Source organism: Oncorhynchus nerka, linkage group LG24 (genome assembly GCF_034236695.1).
Source record: "Oncorhynchus nerka isolate Pitt River linkage group LG24, Oner_Uvic_2.0, whole genome shotgun sequence".
Classification (NCBI taxonomy): domain Eukaryota; kingdom Metazoa; phylum Chordata; class Actinopteri; order Salmoniformes; family Salmonidae; genus Oncorhynchus; species Oncorhynchus nerka.
Genome location: NC_088419.1, coordinates 47,723,682 through 47,743,643, shown reverse-complemented (window position 1 = coordinate 47,743,643; position 19,962 = coordinate 47,723,682). Strand labels below are relative to the sequence as shown.

At 41.9% G+C, this 19,962-nt stretch overlaps 1 protein-coding gene across 3 annotated transcripts in view; it reads right to left on the bottom strand.

Annotated features, from left to right (window-relative positions):
- The window catches only part of LOC115108059 (arf-GAP with coiled-coil, ANK repeat and PH domain-containing protein 2), a 114,613-nt gene that overhangs the window by 14,447 nt on the left and 80,204 nt on the right, over positions 1-19,962 (bottom strand). For all 3 annotated transcript variants that reach the window (XM_065008930.1, XM_029631980.2, XM_065008931.1), the window contains exons 10-12: positions 5,589-5,701; positions 4,592-4,643; positions 2,953-3,053 (exon numbers count right to left, since the gene is read on the bottom strand). In XM_065008930.1, the coding sequence (XP_064865002.1) occupies positions 2,953-3,053; positions 4,592-4,643; positions 5,589-5,701 (266 nt within the window). The remainder of the gene's footprint in view (positions 1-2,952; positions 3,054-4,591; positions 4,644-5,588; positions 5,702-19,962) is intronic.

Sequence of the window (19,962 nt, the reverse complement as noted above, 5' to 3'; positions counted from 1 at the left end):
ACGAGATGTTCGATCGGGTTGAAGTCCAGGATGGGCCGCTCAAGGACATTCAGAGACTTGTCCCGAAGACACTCCTGCGTTTTCTTGGCTGTGTGCTTAGGGTCGCTGTCCTGTTGGAAGGTGAACCTTCGCCCCAGTCTGAGGTCCTGAGCGCTCTAGAACAGGTTTTCATCAAGGATCAATCTTGGTTTCATCAGACGAGAGAATCTTGATTTTCATGGTCAGAGTCCTTTAGGTGCCTTTTGGCAAATGCCAAGTGGGCTGTCATGTGCCTTTTAATGAGGAGTGGCTTCCGTCTGGCAACTCTATCATAAAGGCCTGATTGGTGGAGTGCTGCAAAAGGGCCTGACCAAGGCCCCCCCGGCGGCAGGCTCTAGGAAGAGTACTGGTGCTTCCAAACATCTTCCATTTAAGAATGATGAAGGCCACTGTGTTATTGGGGACCTTCAATGCTGCTGCAAAAAAAATGGTACCCTTCCCCAGATCTATGCCTTGACACAATCCTGTCTCTGAGCTCTACGTAGAATTCCTTCAGCCTCATGGCTTGGTTTTCACTCTGACATGCACTGACAACTGTGGGACCTTATATAGACAGGTGTGCTCCTTCCAAATAATGTCCAATCAATTGAATTTACCACAGGTGGATTCCAATCAAGTTGTAGAAACATCTCAACGATGATCATGGAATGGAAACAGAATACACCTGAGCTCAATTTCGAGTCTCATAGCAAAGGGTCTCACTACTTATGTATCTGGGTTTTTTTTGTTAAAAAAAAATACATTTCTAAAAACCTGTTTTCGCTTTGTCATTATGGGGGATTGTGTGTATATTGATAATTTTTTTGTAACATAACAAAATGTGGAAAAATGGAAGAGGTCTGAATACTTTCCAAATGCACTATATACAGTTGAAGTTGGACGTTTACATACACCTTCGCCAAATACATTTAAACTCAGTTTTTCACAATTCCTGACTTTTAATCCTAGTAAAAACTCCCTGTTTCAGGTCAATTAGGATTACCACTTTATTTTAAGAATGTGAAATGTCAGAATAATAGTGGAGAGAAGGATTTATTTCAGCTTTTATTTCTTTCATCACATTCCCAGTGGGTCAGAAGTTTACATACACTCAATTAGTATTTGGTAGCATTGCCTTTAAATTGTTAAACTTTGGTCAAATGTTTTGGGTAGCCTTCCACAAGCTTCCCACAATGAGTTGGGTGAATTTTGGCCCATTCCTCCTGACAGAGCTGGTGAAACTGAGTCAGGTTTGTAGGCCTCCTTGCTCGCACACGCTTTTTCAGTTATGCCCCCAAATTTTCTATAGGATTGAGGTCAGGTCTTTGTGATGGTCACTCCAATATCTTGACTTTGTTGTCCTTAAGTCATTTTGCCACAACTTTGGAAGTATGCTTGGGGTCATTGGCCATTTGGAAGACCTATTTGCAACAAAGCTTTAACTTCCTGACTGATGTCTTGAGATTTTGCTTCAATATAGCCACATCATTTTACCTCCTCATGATGCTATCTATTTTGTGAAGTGCACCAGTCCCTCCTGCAGCAAAGCACCCCCACACAACATGATGCTGCCACCCCTGTGCTTCACGGTTGGGATGGTGTTCTTCGGCTTGCAAGCCTCCACCTTTCTCCTCCTAACATAATGATGGTCATTATGGCGTATGGCGAAACAGTTCTATTTTTGTTTCATCAGACCAGAGGACATTTCTCCAAAAAGTATGATCTTTGTCTCCATGTGCAGCTGCAAACAGTAGTCTGGCTTTTTATGGTGGTTTTGGAGCAGTGGCTTCTTCCTTGCTGAGCGGCCTTTCAGGTTATTTCGATTATAGGACTCGTTTTACTGTGGATACAGATACTTTTGTACCGGTTTCCTTCAGAATCTTCACGTTCTTTGCTGGTTCTTTGCTGTTGTTCTGGGATTGAGTTGCACTTTTCGCACCAAAGTACATTTATCTCTAGGAGACAGAACTGAGTGGTTTGACGGGCTGCGTGGTCCCATGGTGTTTATACTTGCATACTATTGTTTGTACAGATGAATGTGGTACCTTCAGGCATTTGGAAATTGCTCCCAAGGATGAACCAGACTTGTGGAGGTCTACAATTATTTTTCTGAGGTCTTGGCTGATTTCTTTTGATTTTCCAATGAGGTCAAGCAAAGAGGCACTGAGTTTGAAGGTAGGCCTTGAAATACATCCACAGGTATACCTCCAATTCACTCAAATTAGGTCAAGTAGCCTATCAGAAGCTTCAGAAGCCATGATATCATTTTCTGGAATTTTCCATGCTGTTTCAAGGCACAGTCAACTTAGTGTATGTAAACTTCTGACCCACTGGAATTTACATTTACATTTACATTTAAGTCATTTAGCAGACGCTCTTATCCAGAGCGACTTACAAATTGGTGCATTCACCTTAAGACATCCAGTGGAACAGCCACTTTACAATAGTGCATCTAAATCTTTTAAGGGGGGGGAGGGTGAGAAGGATTACTTTATCCTATCCTAGGTATTCCTGAAAGAGGTGGGGTTTCAGGTGTCTCCGGAAGGTGGTGATTGACTCCGCTGTCCTGGCGTCGTGAGGGAGTTTGTTCCACCATTGGGGGGCCAGAGCAGCGAACAGTTTTGACTGGGCTGCGCGGGAACTGTACTTCCTCAGTGGTAGGGAGGCGAGCAGGCCAGAGGTGGATGAACGCAGTGCCCTTGGAATTATGATACAGTGAAATATAAGTGAAATAACCTGTCTGTAAACAATTGTTTGGAAAATTACTTGTGTCATGCACACAATAGATGTCCTAAAAGACTAGCCAAAACTAGGGTTTGTTAACAGGAAATTTGTGGAGTGGTTGAAAAACGAGTTTTAATGACTCCAACCTAAGTGTATTTAAACTTCTGACCTCAACTGTATGTGCAATATATTGTGTGTGTGTGTACTCACTTGGTGGGGGACACCACTTCAAAGCAGAAGCGGCGTTCAATATCCTCACAGTGTTTGACTGTGCATAGCCGCAAGTCCTCCACCACCACTGTGGGATTATCCTGGGAAAGGAGAACACACACAGTCTTAGTAAAACGAACACACTACAATGCACAATACACACATACTCAGCGCTCTGACACACATGCGCAAATGGAAATGCTTCACAACACTGCATAGACTCTGATTTCACATTGTAACCAGCAGCAGAGTGAATTGTTTTCCTCCACATTCCACAAACTCATCATTTGTTAACTGTGCTCCTTATTCAACCCTACTTCAGTACATAAAAAATGTAAGGGGAATATTGGCTGCAAGTGAAACATGTATAGTACCGTTCAAAAGTTTGGTGTCACTGAGAAATGTCCTTGTTTTTGAAGAAAAAAAAAAGGTCCATTAAAGTAACATAAAATTGATCAGAAATGCAGTGTAGACATTGTTAATGTTGTAAATGACGGCAGATTTTTTATGGAATATCTACATAGGCCCATTATCACTCATGTTCCAATGGCACGTTGTGTTAGCTAATCCAAGTTTATAATTTGAAAAGGCTAATTGATCATTAGAAAACTATTTTGTGATTATGTTAGCACAGCTTAAAACTTTGTGCTGATTAAAGAAGCAATAAAACGGGCCTTTAGACTAGTTAAGCATCTGTAGCATCAGCATTTGTGGGTTTAATTACAGGCTCAAAATGGCCAGAAACAAATAACTTTTTTCTGTTCTGATAAATGACGGCTAATCCATGCGAGAAAATTGCCAAGAAACTGAAGATTTTGCACAAGGCTGTGTACTACTCCCATTACAGAACAGTGCAAATTGGCTATAACCAGAATAGAGAGAGGAGTGGGAGGCCCCGGTGCACAACTGAGCAAGAGGAGTGTCTAGTTCGAGAAACAGACGCCTCACAAGTCCTCAACTGGCAGCTTCATTAAATAGTACCTGCAAAACACCAGTCTCAATGTCAACATTGAAGAAGTGGCTCCGGGATGCTGGGCTTCAGGCGGAGTTGCAAAGAGAAAGCCATATCTCAGACTGGCCAATAAAAATATTAAAATGGGCAAAAGGACACTGGACAGAGGAACTCTGCCTAGAAGGCCAGCATCCCGGAGTCGCCTCTTCCCTGTTGACGTTGAGACTGGTGTTTTGCGGGTACTATTTAATGAAGCTGCCAGTTGAGGAAATTTCTAAGTGACCCCAAACCCCAAACTTGAACAGTAGTGTATATTTGATGGTGGGTGGTACAGTTGGAGTCTGCATCCTAAATCAATCAAATTTATTTCAATCAATCAAATTGATTTATTAAGCCCTTTTTACATCAGCCGATGTCACAAAGTGCTGTACAGAAACCCAGCCTAAAACTCCAACCAGCATGCAATGCAGATGTAAAAGCACGGTGGCTAGGAAAAACACTCTACGAAGGCCAGAACCAAGGAAGAAACCTAGAGAGGAACCAGGCTCTGAGGGGTGGCCAGTCTTCTTCTGGCTGTGCCGGGTGGAGATTATAACCGAACATGGCCCTATTAAGTGCACTACTTTTGACCAGGGCCTATAGGGAATAGGGTGCCATTTGGGACACTGCTGGAGTCAACGGACTTACCTTGAATTTCTTCTGGTAAACTAACTGATTGTTTTGAATGGAGAACCAGCGCCTGAAAGGAGATCACACCAGCAGTCACGGTCACAGGTAAATGGGTGACACAATTTATTGCATTTATCTCAGAGGCTGAAGGTTGACTTCTGAAATGCATGCAAGCATTCCAACTATTCTCAGTAGTCAGAGAAACAAGTTAGTTAAGAAAGTAAATTGAAATGGTTATAGATTTAATGAAATATAAATATATAGATTATGATATGGTTTTTAAATCCTGGATTCCTATTCTAGAAAACTATGCTGTTTGTCATGGTTTGACAGAAAATATCAAGGGAAAAGTTGTGTGCGTGGTAACATTTAACTTTGTAACGTTTGAAACCCAATTGTTTAGATATTACAAGTTATTCTCAAAAGGCATGGTTCCAGAGACCTCCATCTTGCAGTACAGGGAATGGCTTTGGAGGCTACAGGACAATAAAGAGCTGGAGGTCTACTTGCTAACTCCATTGCAGCACACAGAGCCATGCGCCAATCAGGCAGCGCTCCCCGTCGTGTCAGTTGACTACGTCACATGTCACTATTGAGCGCCATGGAGACGCCGCCTCAGCAGCTTGAATCCCTCCCTCTCACCATCCCTACCTCCCTCCATCCTTCCCACCTGGCTGACTAGGGCCCTGGGCAGACTAAACAGAGAATTATCACCTCTCCACCCTAATCACCATACAGTTAGAGGACATAAAGATGACTTCTTCCATGCATGTTCTACATACTGGACATGTATTGTGGAGTTTAGTGCAATGGTGAAGCTGTGCTAGGGGACATATCAGCTTGACCAGAAAGAGACAGAGGGGGGGGGGGGGGGTGAAGGGAGAGAGAGCGAGAAAGAGAGAAACGGGGGAGAACGATAAAGAGAGACAAGGGGGAGAAGGAGAGAGAGAAAAAAATAGGGAATGTCAGAGAATGAGGGAGGAAATAAGAAAGAGCATAATTTCTTGCAGCTGACCTGTTCCATGTCTTGAAGGCATTGCTGGCCCTCTTAAACAGGTAGCCCTCCATCGCGATGCCATTGTCTGCGTCCACATTGTACTCCAGCTTGGTGTCGTCATTCGAGAAGTCCTGCAAGAGAGAGTCAGTCAGGAGGGTCAACAGAAACAGTCTGATCCTGATTCACTGTGGGTGGCCAGTTGAGGACGATGAGTGACTCAGTACTCTGTGCCACTGAGCCACACATCTGGGGTCCAGAACAAGGAGGTACCACCTGAGCTAGTTTAATAAGAAATGCCCGTTTTGCTACGGTGGGCGTTAACCCGTTGCACTCGTGGGAATTGGCCTACATATATAGAGCTAAATTGAAATGTCTCTTACATAACAAATATGAAAATGCATCCATGGTAGCAATTGATAGGGAACAGTTTGGAGATAATGGGATTTTTTGTTTTTAACCAAAGGTGAGTACACAAGTTTACCTGACAAGTCTGGATCCAAATATTACACGGTTCGCTTTGTGCATTTTACATTTACTGTACTTTTCGTAACATTTGTTGATAACGAAATCTTAAAATTCTCTGGATACATTCAGTAGCATGAAAAATGTAGGGGAATGTGCAGCATAAGACAAAAAAAATTACGAGGGTTTGAGTGAGACGAATAACTGGTGTCTCCAAGTGGCCATAAACCACTTCAAAGTGTGCAGTTTCGAAGCAATTTCAATGCACTTTTATGACAAAGAAATCTTCAACTATAAGGTACTTGTTTGAGCTCTCCGAGCTGTGTCGTTGAGGACCTAGAGCAAGCACACTTGTAGTTATTTATTTTGGAACACAACCCTGCATCCCTGCCATGCACACAATTTCTGTACATTATAAATCATAACCTGGGTAATGTGTGCATGATTTGAAAGCTTGATCTCTTGTCAACATACGATCTTAGTGTTAGGCTTTCACAAGGTAATTCGGAGAAACAGATCGTAATTTTGGTGTCCATAGAAAGTAGTCATGAGCGCATTCAGGAGCGTGTGCTGAAGCAAATGTCCTTCATAGGCTCATTCTGTTCAGAACCCAGGCTATGACGACATGTCATTTTGTAACAAACAGAGATCATAAATATTGACACTGTATATGACATGAGTTTTATGATTTGGAGATGTGGAGTAGATTTGTACTCATGGGTGTTTGACTTGCTTGTATAGACTGTCATGACGTGGCCCTCTTTGGGTATAGTGAGTGGCTTCCTCCTCTCAATCTCCTACACCCAGGTTCTGTTATCTCAGGTCGTAAATTCCTGGAGGAGAGACTTTCCTCCTGGTCTTGCAGAAAGAGACACATAGAGAGAACAAAGGAACTTCTTCGACATCACAGAACTTGAGAACTGAACAATATCCATGTTTTAGAGAATGTGTAAACGGTCGGTGGAGAAGCCAGCTACGACCCGGTCCATTTTGTTTCATGTTTGTGACCTCATGAAAGACAATACAGCCACATTACCATAACTCTGTTTATACAGGAGCCGACTTGGAATTCTAAGTTGGATGACAAGTTTATTTTTTATTTTTTAAACATCCCCAGTTGGAGCTCGTTTTTTTTCAAGGTCCCTGTTGTCTTGAACGCACCGAACTCCGAGTTCCCAGTTGTTTTGAATGCGGCAATTCCCTAACTCAAGTGTGACGATGGTCCTATGTCCTCCGTCACTTAATCTAAAGACATGCTTATATGAATAACCAGACACAGATGATTTACGGTTGATGAGCACATTTATTTATTTATAATAAAGTGGGTTAGCGATGTCCTACTGATTGTTGCTGATCACCAGTAAAAGAAGAAACATGTATAAGAGTTTGGAGCACTGGCAACTGGTTTTGCGCCAAAACCTATTTTTGTGCATCTCCCTGTAAACTGTTACTTTTTTATCACGTAGGCTATGCAATGATCAGAAGTTACCTATATAATGTGATCATGTTTAGCAATTGAAACGTTAACCTGTTTGGGATAGGGGGCAGCGTTTTCACGTTTGGATGAAAAGCGTGCCCAGAGTAAAATGCCTGCTACTCAGTCCCAGTTGCTAATATATGCATATTATTAGTAGATTTGGATAGAAAACACTAAAGTTTCTAAAACTGTTTGAATGATGTCTGTGAGTATAACAAAACTCATATGGCAGGCGAAACCCTGAAAATCTGAGGTTTTCAGTTTTTCAACTCTTGGCCTATCGAATACACAGTGTCTATGGGGTCAAATTGCACTTCCTAAGGCTTCCACTAGATGTCAACAGTCTTTAGAACCTTGTTTGATGCTTCTACTGTGAAGGAGGGGGGAATGAGGGCTCTTTGAGTCAGTGGTCTGGCAGAGAACCACGAGCTGGCCACGCGCGTTCACCGGAGAGTTAGCTTGAGTTCCATTGCATTTCTGAAGACAAAGGAATTCTCCGGTTGGAACATTATTGAAGATTTATGTTAAAAACATCCTAAAGATTGATTCTATACTCCGTTTGACATGTTTCTACAGACTGTAATGGAACTTGTTGACTTTTCGTCTGCTCCTAGTGGTCGTGCGTCATGAATTTGGATTACTGGGCTAAACGTGCGAACAAAAAGGAGGTATTTGGACATAAAGATGAACGTTATCGAACAAATCAAACATTTATTGTGGACCTGGGATTCCTGGGAGTGCATTCTGATGAAGATCATCAAAGGTAAGTGAATATTTATAATGCTATTTCTGACTTCTGTTGACTCCAACATGGCGGATATCTGTTTGGCTTGATTTGTTGTCTGAACGAGGTACTTAGATTATTGCATGGTTTGCTTTTTCCGTAAAGTTTTTTTGAAATCTGACACAGCGGTTGCATTAAGGAGAAGTATATCTTTAATTCTGTGAATAACACTTGTATCTTGTATCAATGTTTATAATGAGTATTTCTGTAAACTGATGTGGCTCTCTGCAAAATCGCTGGATGTTTTGGAAGCAAAACATTACTGAACTTAACGCGCCAATGTAAATAGATTTTTGGATATAAATATGCACTTTATCGAGCAAAACGTACATGTATTGTGTAACATGAAGTCCTATGAGTGTCATCTAATGAAGATCATCAAAGGTTAGTGATTCATTTTATCTATATTTCTGCTTTTTGTGACTCCTCTCTTTGGCTGGAAAAATGGCTGTGTGTGTTTTTGTGACTCGGCTCTGACCTAACATAATCATATGTTGTGCTTTCGCTGTAAAGCCTTTTTGAAATCGGACAGGATGGGTAGATTAACAAGAAGTTTACCTTTCATTTGGTGTATTGCACTTGTTAATGCAAAATATTTTTGAATTTCGCGCGCTGCCTTTTCAGCGGAATATTGTCGAGGGGTGCCGCTAGCGGCATGACACATGACGGTCAAATGGGGTGCTTTCGATCGCACAGTTAATGAATAGTGCGGTAGTAGCTTATTCCGGTGAGACAAACATGTTTATATCCCAGATGGTATTTATGCTCTAAAGCAGGGTTTCCAAAACTTGGTCCAGGGTTAGGGGAAAGTCAAGAGGCAAAACGAGCCAGCTACTACACTGAACAAAAATAGAAAAGCAAGATGTAAAGTGTTGGTTCCATGGTTCATGAGCTGAAATAAAAAGATCCCCAAAATTGTCCACAAAAAGCTTATTTCTCTCAAATTTGGTGTACAGACGTGTTTACATCCCTGTTTGTGAGCCTTTCTCCTTTGCTAAGATAATTCATCCACCTGACAGGTGTGGCATATCGAGAAGTTGATTAATAAGCATGATCATTACACAGGTGCAACTTGTGCTGGGGCCCCCCAAAAAGCCACTATAAAATGTGCCGATTTGTCACAATACAATGTCACAGACGTCTCAAGTTTTGAGTGAGCGTGCATTTGGCATGCTGACTGCAGGAATGTCCACAAGAGGTATTGCCAGTGAATTTAATGTTCATTTCTAAAATAAGGGCAGCATCCCGGAGTGGCCTCTTCACTGTTGACGTTGAGACTGGTGTTTTGCTGGTACTATTTAATGAAGCTGCCAGTTGAGGACTTGTGAGGCGTCTGTTTCTCAAACTAGACACTCTAATGTACTTGTCCTCTTGCTCAGTTGTGCACCGGGGCCTCCCACTCCTCTTTCTATTCTGGTTAGAGCCAGTTTGCACTGTTCTGTAATGGGAGTAGTACACAGCATTGAACGAGATCTTTCTTGGCAATTTCTCGCATAGAAAAGCCTTCCTTTCTCAGAACAAGAATAGACTGTTGAGTTTCAGAAGAAAAGTATTTGTTTCTATCCATTTTGAGCCTTTAACTTATTGAGTGTTGTTTTTGGCTTTTTGGCTAAAAAACGTACCCATTTGAAACTGCCTATTTCTCAGGCCCAGAAACTAGGATATGCATATAATTGTCATATTAGGATAGAAAACACTCAAAATATTGTCTGTGAGTATAACAGAACTGATATTGCAGGCGAAAACCTGAGGAAAATCCAACAAAGTGCTGTTTTTCCTGAATGCTCTCTGTTCCATTGGATGCCTTTGCCTCCATTTAAAGGGATATTTTATATGTGTTGCAAAGGATATCCTTTTCCTATGGCTTCCTCAAGGTGTGAAGAGTCTTTAGACATAGTTTCAGGCTTTTATTTTGAAAAATGAGCGAGAAAGAACCCATCGCGGCAGTGGATGAGTTTTTCATGCGCAACTTCCTATGGAAGAGGCTACATTCCGGTTGACATATTATCGATTATATATTGTAAAAACAACCTGAGGATTGATTAGAAAAAACATTTGACATCTTTCTACGCACTTTACGGATACTATTTGGAATTTTCGTCTGCGCTCGAGCCTGTGGATTTCTGAACATAACGCGCCAAACAAATGAAGGTATTTTGGATATAAAAATAATCTTTATGGAACAAGAGGAACATTTATTGTGTAACTGGGAGTCTCGTGAGTGCAAACATCCGAAGATCATCAAAGGTAAGCGATTTAATTGATTGCTTTTCTGACTTTCGTGACCAATCTACTTGGCTGCTAGCTGTTTGTAATATTTTTTCTACTGAGAGAGATGTTCTTACATAAACGCTTGGTTTTATTTATTTTAATTTTACTAGGCAAGCGAGTTAAGAACAAATTCTTATTTTCAATGACGGCCTAGGAACAGTGGGTTAACTGCCTGTTCAGGGGCAGAACGACAGATTTGTACCTTGTCAGCTCGGGGATTCGAACTTGCAACCTTTCGGTTCCTAGTCCAACGCTCTAACCACTAGGCTACCCTGGTATGCTTTCGCCGAAAAGCTTTATTGAAATCGGACACGCCAGCTAGAAACAAGCTAAACTTTGTTTTGATATATTGCACTTGTGATTTCATGAAAATTTTTAAAAATTAGTAATTTAATTTGAATTTGGCGCTCTGCAATTCAGCGGATACCTACCTACCTACCTACTCAAGGGTTTTTCAAGGGTTTTTCTTTTTATGCCTTGTTAAAAATTAATTTGTTGAATTTATTTCCTTCTTAATGTAGGGTTAGTATACAGAAGATAGCCCTATTTGGTAAAAGACCAAGTCCATATTATGGCAAGAACAGCTCAACTATGCAAAGAGAAATGACAGTCCATCACTACATTAAGACATGAAACAGTCAACCCGGAAAATGTCAAGAACTTTGAAAGTTTCTTCAAGTACAGTCACAAAAACCATGATGAAACTGGCTCTCATGAGGACCACCACAGGACACAGAAGTTACCTCTGCACCTAAGATTGCAGTCCAAATAAATGTTTCACAGAGTTCAAGTAACAGACATCTCAACATCAACTGCTCAGAGGAGACTGCGTCAAATCAGACCTCATGGTACCATTGCTACAAAGAAACCACTACTAAAAGACACCAATAATAAGAAGAGACTTGCTTCGGGGAAGAAACCTGAGCAATGGAGTGCAGTCTTTGTGCGACACAGAACAGGTGAATGGATGATCTCCGCATGTGTGGTTCCCACCGTGAAGTATGGAGGATGAGATGTGATGGTATGGGGGTGCTTTGCTGGTGACACCGTCAGTGATTTTTTTAGAATTCAAGGCACACTTAACCAGCATGGCTACCAAAGAATTCTGCAGCGATACGTCATCCCATCTGGTTTGCGCTTAGTGGGACGATCATTTGTTTTTCAACTGGACAATGGCCCAAAACACAGTGATGGAGTGCTGCATCAGATGACCTGGCCTCCACATTCACCTGACCTCAACCTAATTGAGATGGATTTTTGTAATTGAACCTTTATTTAACTAGGCAAGTCAGTTAAGAACAAATTCTTATTCACAATGACGGCCTACCGGGGAACAGTGGGATAACTAAATTGTCAGCTCAAGGATTCGATCCAGCAACCTTTCGGTTACGGCCCCAACGCTTTAACCACTAGGCTAACTGCCGCTGTTTGGGATGAGTTGGACCGCAGAGTGAAGGAAAAGCAGTCAAGAGTGCAAAGCTGTCATCAAGGCAAAAATCTCAAATATAAAATATATTTTGATTTGTTTAACAATTTTTGGTTACTTCATGATCCCATACGTGTTACTTCATAGTTTTGATGTCTTCACTATTAGAAAATAGCACAACAACAAAAAACTGGAATGACTGAGTCAAAACCTTTGACTGGTACAGTACATTCATACAGTTGAAGTACGGAAGTTAACATACCCTTAGCTTGGGAGTCATTAAAACTTGTTTTTCAACCACTCCACCCTTGTTAACAAACTATAGTTTTGGCAAGTCGGTTAGGACATCTACTTTGTGCATGACACAAGTCAGTCATTTTTCCAACAATTGTTCACAGACAGTTTATTTCAATGTATCAAAATTCCAGTGGGTCAGAAGTTTGCATACACTAAGTTGGCAGTGCCTTAAACAGCTTGGAAAATTCCAGAAAATTGTGTCATGGCATTAGAAGCTTCTGATTGGCTAATTGACATCATTTGAGTCAATTGTACCTGTGGATGTATTTCAAGGTCTACCTTCAAACTCAGTGCCTCTTTGCTTGACATCATGGGAAAATCAAAAGAAATCAGCCAAGACCTCAGAAAATAATTGTAGACCTCCACCATCCTTGGGAGCAATTTCCAAATGCCTGAAGGTACCACGTTCATCTGTACAAACAATAGTACGCAAGTATAAAAACCATGGGACCACACAGCCGTCATACCGCTCAGGAAGAAGACGTGCTCTGTCTCCTAGAGATGAACGTACTTTAGTGCAAAAAGTGCAAATCAATCCCAGAGCAACAGCAAAGGACCTTGTGAAGATGCTGGAGGAAACGGGTACAAAAGTATCTATATCCACAGTCAAACGAGTCCTATAATCAAAATAACCTGAAAGGCCGCTCAGCAAGGAAGAAGCCACTGCTCCAAAACCGCCATAAAAAAGCCAGACTACGGTTTGCAACTGCACATGGGGACAAAGATCGTACTGAAGATACAAAAATAGAACTGTTTGGACATAATGACCATTGTTATGTTTGGAGGAAAAAGGTGGAGGCTTGCAAGACGAAGTACACCATCCCAACCGTGAAGCACGGAGGTGGCAGCATCATGTTATGGGGGTGTTTGCTGCAGGAGGGACTGGTGCATTTCACAAAATAGATGGCTACATAAGGAAGGACAATTATGTGGATATATTGAAGCAACATCTCAAGACATTAGTCAGGAAGTTAAAGCTTGGTCGCAAATGGGTCTTCCAAACGGACAATGACCCCAAGCATACTTCCAAAGTTGTGGCAAAATGGCTTAAGGACAACAAAGTCAAGGTTTTGGAGTGGCCATCCCAAAGCCCTGACCTCTATCCTATAGAAAATTTGGGGGCAAAACTGAAAAAGCATGTGCGAGCAAGAAGGCCTTTACAGACCTGACTCAGTTACACCAGCTCTGTCAGGAGGAATGGGCCAAAATTCACCCAACTTATTGTGGGAAGCTTGTGGAAGGCTACCCAAAATGTTTGACCCAAGCTAAACAATTTTAAAGGCAATGCTAACAAATACTAATTGAGTGTATGTACACTTCTGACCCACTGGGAATGTGATGAAAAAATAAATAAATAAATAAATAATTCTCTCTACTATTATTATGACATTTCACATTCTTAAAATAAAGTGGTGATCCTAACTGACCTAAGACAGGGAATTCTTACTAGGACTAAATGTCAGGAATTGTGAAAAACTGAGTTTAAATGTATTTGGCTAAGGTGTATGTAAACTTCCAACTTCAACTGTATACAGTGCATTTGGAAAGTATTCAGACCCTTTACTCAGTACTTTTTTGACGCACCATTGGCAGCGATTACAGCCTCGAGTTCTCTTGGATATGACGCTATAAGCTTGAAGCACCTGCACAGGTATTTCCAGGTCTCACCAGAGATGTTCGATCGGGTTCAAGTCTAGGCTCTGGATGGACCACTCAAGGACATTAACACTTGTCCCGAAGCCACTCCTGCATTGTCTTGGCTGCGTCGGGTCGTTGTCCTGTAGGAAGGTGAACCTTTGCCCCAGTCTGAGGGCCTGAGCACTCTGGAGCAGGATTTCATTAAGGATCTCTGATCTTTGCTCTGTTCATCTTTTCCTCGATCTTGACTAGTCTCCCAGTCCCTGCCGCAGAAAAACATCCCCACAGCATGATGCTGCCACCACCATGCTTAACCGTAGGGAGGGTGCCAGGTTTCCCCCAGATGTGACACTTTAAAGTCAGGTCAAAAAGTTCAATCTTGGTTTCATCAAACTAGAAAATCTTGTTTCTCATGGTCTGAGAGTCTTTAGGTGCCTTTAGGCAAACTCCAAGCTGGCTGTCATGTGCCTTTTACTGAGTGGCTTCCGTCTGGCCACTACCATAATGGCCTGATTGGTGGAGTGCTGAAGAAATGGTTGTCCTTCTGAAAGGTTCTCCCATCTCCACAGAGGAACTCTGGAGCTCTGTCAGTGACCATCAGGTTCTTGGGGACCTCAATGCTGCAGAATTTTTTTGGTAACCTTCCCCAGATCTGTGCCTTGACACAATCCTATCTCTGAGCTTTACAGACAATTCCTTCGACCTCGTGGCTAGGTTTTTGCTCTGACATGTACTGTCAACTGTGGGATCTTATATAGAAAGGTGTGTGCTTTTTCAAATCATGTCCAATCAATTGAATTTACCACAGGTGTACTCCAAGTTATAGAAACATTAAGGATGATCAATGGAAACAGGATGCACAGGAGCTCAATTTCGAGTCGCGTAGCAAAGGGTCTGAATACGTATGTAAATAAGGTATATCTGTTTATTTTGAATACATCTGCAAAACATTTTTTTCCTTCTTTTTTTCGCTTTGTCATTATGGGTTACTATGTGTAGACTGCTGAGATTTTTACATTTTACAATAAGGCTGTAACGTAACAAAATGTGGGAAAAGTAAATGGGTCTGAATACTTTCCGAAGGCACTGTACACACACACACTGTTCTGTACTCAAGTCATCAGATGTTGATCAAAGAAAGATACTGACAGGGATAGCTACGGCAATCCTTGGATTCAGGAGGCCGGATTATTAAGGGAATAGGGTGACATCACCCTTACTGTCATTTTAATACACCAATGGTAACATGATATTCTCTTACTTAATTTAAATAAGTACTGCCTTTTAACCAACATTGGAAAAGGTGTCTTTGCGGAGGGGCGTGGTTTATATAGCTAGATAGCTACTCGACTATAGGGTTCCAGCAATTATAAAAGTTTACGCTATTCATCTATGGCAAAGACACATATGTCTCCCCTTTCATCCGTGTCTGACGTAGCTAGTTACTGGCTAGCTAGGTCTTCAGCCAGCATGGAACAAAGGGGGGGGGGTTAATTCAAAACTGCTGCTGTGAACCGCATCACAAGAGCCAAACGGGAGATGTATAAAAAAAAATACATCATTGATGTAATTTCCATGTTGCTGGACTTGCTTTGTGTATCACCAAATTTGCTTGAGATGATTATACTGAAACACTGCTCATTGCATCCAAGTTTCTTGACATGAGTTTCAAAGAACTGTCAAAGAACTGCGAGCTCATGAATATAAGTTCCCCGCCCACTCAGCCGGTCTTTTCAAACTTCCTGGTAGTTAGTCATGGGAGGGAAAAAAAATACTTTCTCAATTATTTAGCATTGCTATCCCCAAAAAATATGATGGGTGATATTTTAGTCACTCAAAAGGCTATTTTACATGGGAATTTGATTTAAAGGTCCCGAACGGTCAAACAAATAAAAATCAGCAATTACAGGTGCTTGGGCCGGTCGCACCCGAGGCCCTCAAGCTAACTCCCCTTCTGCAGGGGATACAATCATTTTGACCCTTAGATGTTTTTGTATTTATTTTTTATTACTTGTTCAACAAAATCTTTCTTTGAGCAATTGCATAAGTATAAAATAATATAAAAATAAAGTATACAATAGCATACAAATACAGTATTTGTATTTATTTTCTAGTATTTTTTGCACTTCTTTATCAATGGATCCAAAAATTCCAGACCCCACAGTATATTTAAAAAAATGAATAGGTTTAGGCTATAAGGCCCATGCATCCGACAGAGAGAAACAATATTTTATGATTCAACATTTTGCGCTGCTTTGGTGGAATTCTCTGCCCCGTTACCCTACATTCCTCTCTTGCATTCTGTATACAACATATTTATTGAAATCGGTTATAGCAAATAGGAAAAAGCGAATTACTCAGAATGTCACTTGTGTGCTGCCCTGCTGTGCGAGATTTTGTTCTTTACTGCGGGGCGGCAGTCAAGTTAAAATAGGCTATCCATCGTCTGTCATATCACAATGTCTTCACCATGAACAATGGCTCTCAATCATCGTCAATAGATGATACTATCGTAATATCACCCAATCATAAAACAATTTACCCTAGTGTGTACACTGTACAGTACACTTAAACTAAGGAATCATTTGCAATGTAACAGTGTGTAGCCTACTCAAACAGACTCTCTAAGATGTATTTTTAGGCTGTATGTATTATTCAAGGCCTCTGTCCCAGCCCTGGAGAGGAATAAAATAGTTGTTACTTTTGGGCAGGGATAAAAACATGGCATCCCTCTACATACACACCACTAAACCTGGATCCTGTCCACAATACCCACACACAAAGCCATACAACTGTAAAACAGCCATACAGCCAGGACTCAAGACAGACAAGGGACATAGAATCCAATCCCCAACCGGTCAAAGGACAAGGCAATAATCGACTGTGTGGGCAAAACGTGGACCTGTAAAAAAAAATAAAAAAAATAATGATCTGACAAGACTGGATAGGTGAAAGCATGGGTTGCATCATATATCAATCCATCCATGTCAGATCAGATATTGCTTCAAGGAATGGAGGTAATAAAGGTGTCAAACAGGAAACAAGTAATGACAACAACCAGAGCTCAGAACTCACATGTAAGCAGACGTCAAACCCATGCTTCTTTAGCCTGATCCCAGATCCAATTGGACTGTCTTGACAACTGGACTATGAGTGACAAGGAATTGGCAAGACAGCACAACAGATCTGGGATCAGACCATTGCTTTGTAGTCAGAAGGTAAACCGTGGGAGACATACTTTAGAATGAGAAAACCACATGAATGTACAGCATGACAATGGAATCCCTCATCACTCTAGTTATGCAGGGAAAAGAGGAGGGAGTTGGCGGGGGGGGTCAATGGAAACCAAATAGCAAATGAAAATCAATTATTACATACGGAGGACCTCCACGCACAAAAGCTGCGTCCATCGGGAAAAGGTTCAACCTCTGTCACCTCCTAAAAGAGTAACACCAGAAGACTGAGAAAGGGCTGAGAAACTGAGAAAGAGGAGACAATTGATTCCATGACATACAATTGGAGATAGTTGAACACACACACAAGAGAGCATGACCATGGCACAGAGCCATATGAAGCTAAAAAATAAACATGTTTTGCCCCCTTCTTTCAGCGGACTCACCAGATGCCACACATAGTGGAATCTGCTGAAGATCTTCATCTTCATGTCTGTGACAGCAGGTCAGTGTGTTTGTCGGTGTCCCAGTCACCTTGACAATGGCTAGCTAGCGGTAGCTACCTCTGCTGTCCTCCCGCAGCATCTCAAGTGACAGCCCTGTCACACTCGGACTAGCACCCTCTCTCCAAAACAAGCCTCCCCATTACCCTGTGTGTGCGTGTCGGTCCGTTCCTCATCAACACTCGTCACTGCTGCTGGCTGAGTTTGGCACCTCCCCCTTCCGCTAAGGCCGCAGAGGCATGCAAACTCATTGGGATGCGAATGTGTGTGTGTGTGTTTGTGTGTGTGTGTAGGTCAATGCTGGCTGGCGCAATGGGTTTAGAATAACAAACCGTACCCCGTGCAGATTAGCTCCAGCATGAAACATTTATACAGCCTCTATTTGAAAGCCATGTACTCTACTTCTCCCAGTGTGTGTGTATGTATATAGACTCATGTTTTCTCCTGCAGCATGCACAAACCACAAAACCAAAATGAACCCTTTCCAGTTCACAATCCACTGCCTCCTCCTCTGAGAAGCAGAAAAGCTAATACATTGAGCTAAACTTAGAACCCCCCTCCGTCCAATGGGGACAATCTGTAACACGATGGAGCCCTCTAGAAATGTATTAATAATTCACACAGGTAGAAATAATGCATACTAAGCACACTCTAAAAAATGCAGTCATGAGGAAATGAAATGCACATGAGTCTAGGTGAATATTTCAATTGAGCAATTAGCTTGTATGTTATAGATTCAGCCTATCCCAGCTAGCACAACACATTTTCGTAATGTTCTGCAACGTTGCAATTAGACCGATATCAAACTTGCCTCTCACATTCCCTTTGCAGTAAGGCATAAAGACTAGACTGTCGCAATATGCTATATCATAAAGAAATTAGGTGAATGACTGGTATATAACACAGCCGCCATGCATGAAATTCAACAGACACGAGCATAGCTGTGACGAGGACTGAGTGGTCTTAACCCGGTCACGTCATGTATGTGTCAATAATATATCATGATTACTTCAGACTATCAACATGCAGAAAGAACCGAAATAGCACAGAAATACACTGAGGAAAAAAGGCTTACCTGCAGAGCAGCCTGGGGAACAGTGGAGAGAGGTGGAAGAAAAAGAGGAGAGGTTAGAACTGCTGATACATACTGGCAGAAAGAGAAAGAGAGCGGGAGGGAGCGAGACGACATAAAAATAGCATCTAGTAAAAGGGAGGGGGTTGGACAGGGAGGGCGCTGGGATGCAAGACGCACAAGGATGAGCGTAAATTTGCACGGGCTGCGAATGAGAGGGCTCCTGGCTGGAAGTGCTGCTCATGCTGGAGAGCAAGCTGCTGCTTGCTATGTTCCGCTCACACACACAGACAGACATGCACACACTCTCACGCAGACACAAAAAAAGGAAAGAGATTTACATACAGACACAGACTGACAGACATACTAAGAGGCCAGACAGGCAAACAAACTTGGATGTAGATACTTACACAGACAACAAATACCAACAAACTCACTCATGTACAAAAACAGGTTCCAGTGAAACTTATCCATTGCGTTTCCTTTTTTAAAATTTGAGATATATGCATTCGAAATGTATTCAGACGCCTTGACGTTATCTACATTTTGTTACGTTACAGCCTTTTTCTAAAATCGGTTTAATCATTTTTTTTCTCATCAATCTATACACAATAATGACAAGCCGAAAAAAATGAAATACCTTATTTACATAAGTATCAGACCCTTTGCAAAGCTCAGGTGCATTCTTTTTCCATTGATCACCCTTGAGAATTTTCTACAACGGTCTACACGGTCTCTATAAGGTCCCACAGTTGACAGTGCATGTCAGAGCAAAAACCAAGCCATGAGGTGGAAGGAATAGTCCGTAGAGCACAGAGACGACAGGACTGTGTCAAGGCACAGGTACAGAAAATGTCTGCAGCATTGAAGGTCCCGAGAACACATTCTTAAATAGAAGAAGTTAAGAACACCTAAGACTCTTCCTAGAGCTGGCTGCCTGGCCAAACTGAGAAATCGGGGGAGAAGGGCCTTGGTCAGACAGGTGACCAAGAACCCAATGTTCACTCTGGCAGAGATGGGAGAACCTCCCAGAAGGACAACCATCGCTGTAGCACTCCACCAATCAAGCCTTTATGGTAGAGTGGCCAGACGGAAGCCACTCCTCAGTAAGAGGTACATGACAGCCCTCTTGGAGTTTGCTTAAAAGGCACCTAAAATACTTTCTGAAACAAGATGCTCTGGTCTGATGAAAGCAAGATTTAACTTTTTGGCCTGAAAGCCAAGCGTCACATCTGGAAGAAACCTGGAACCATCCCTACGGTGAAGCACAGTGGTGGCAGAATCATACT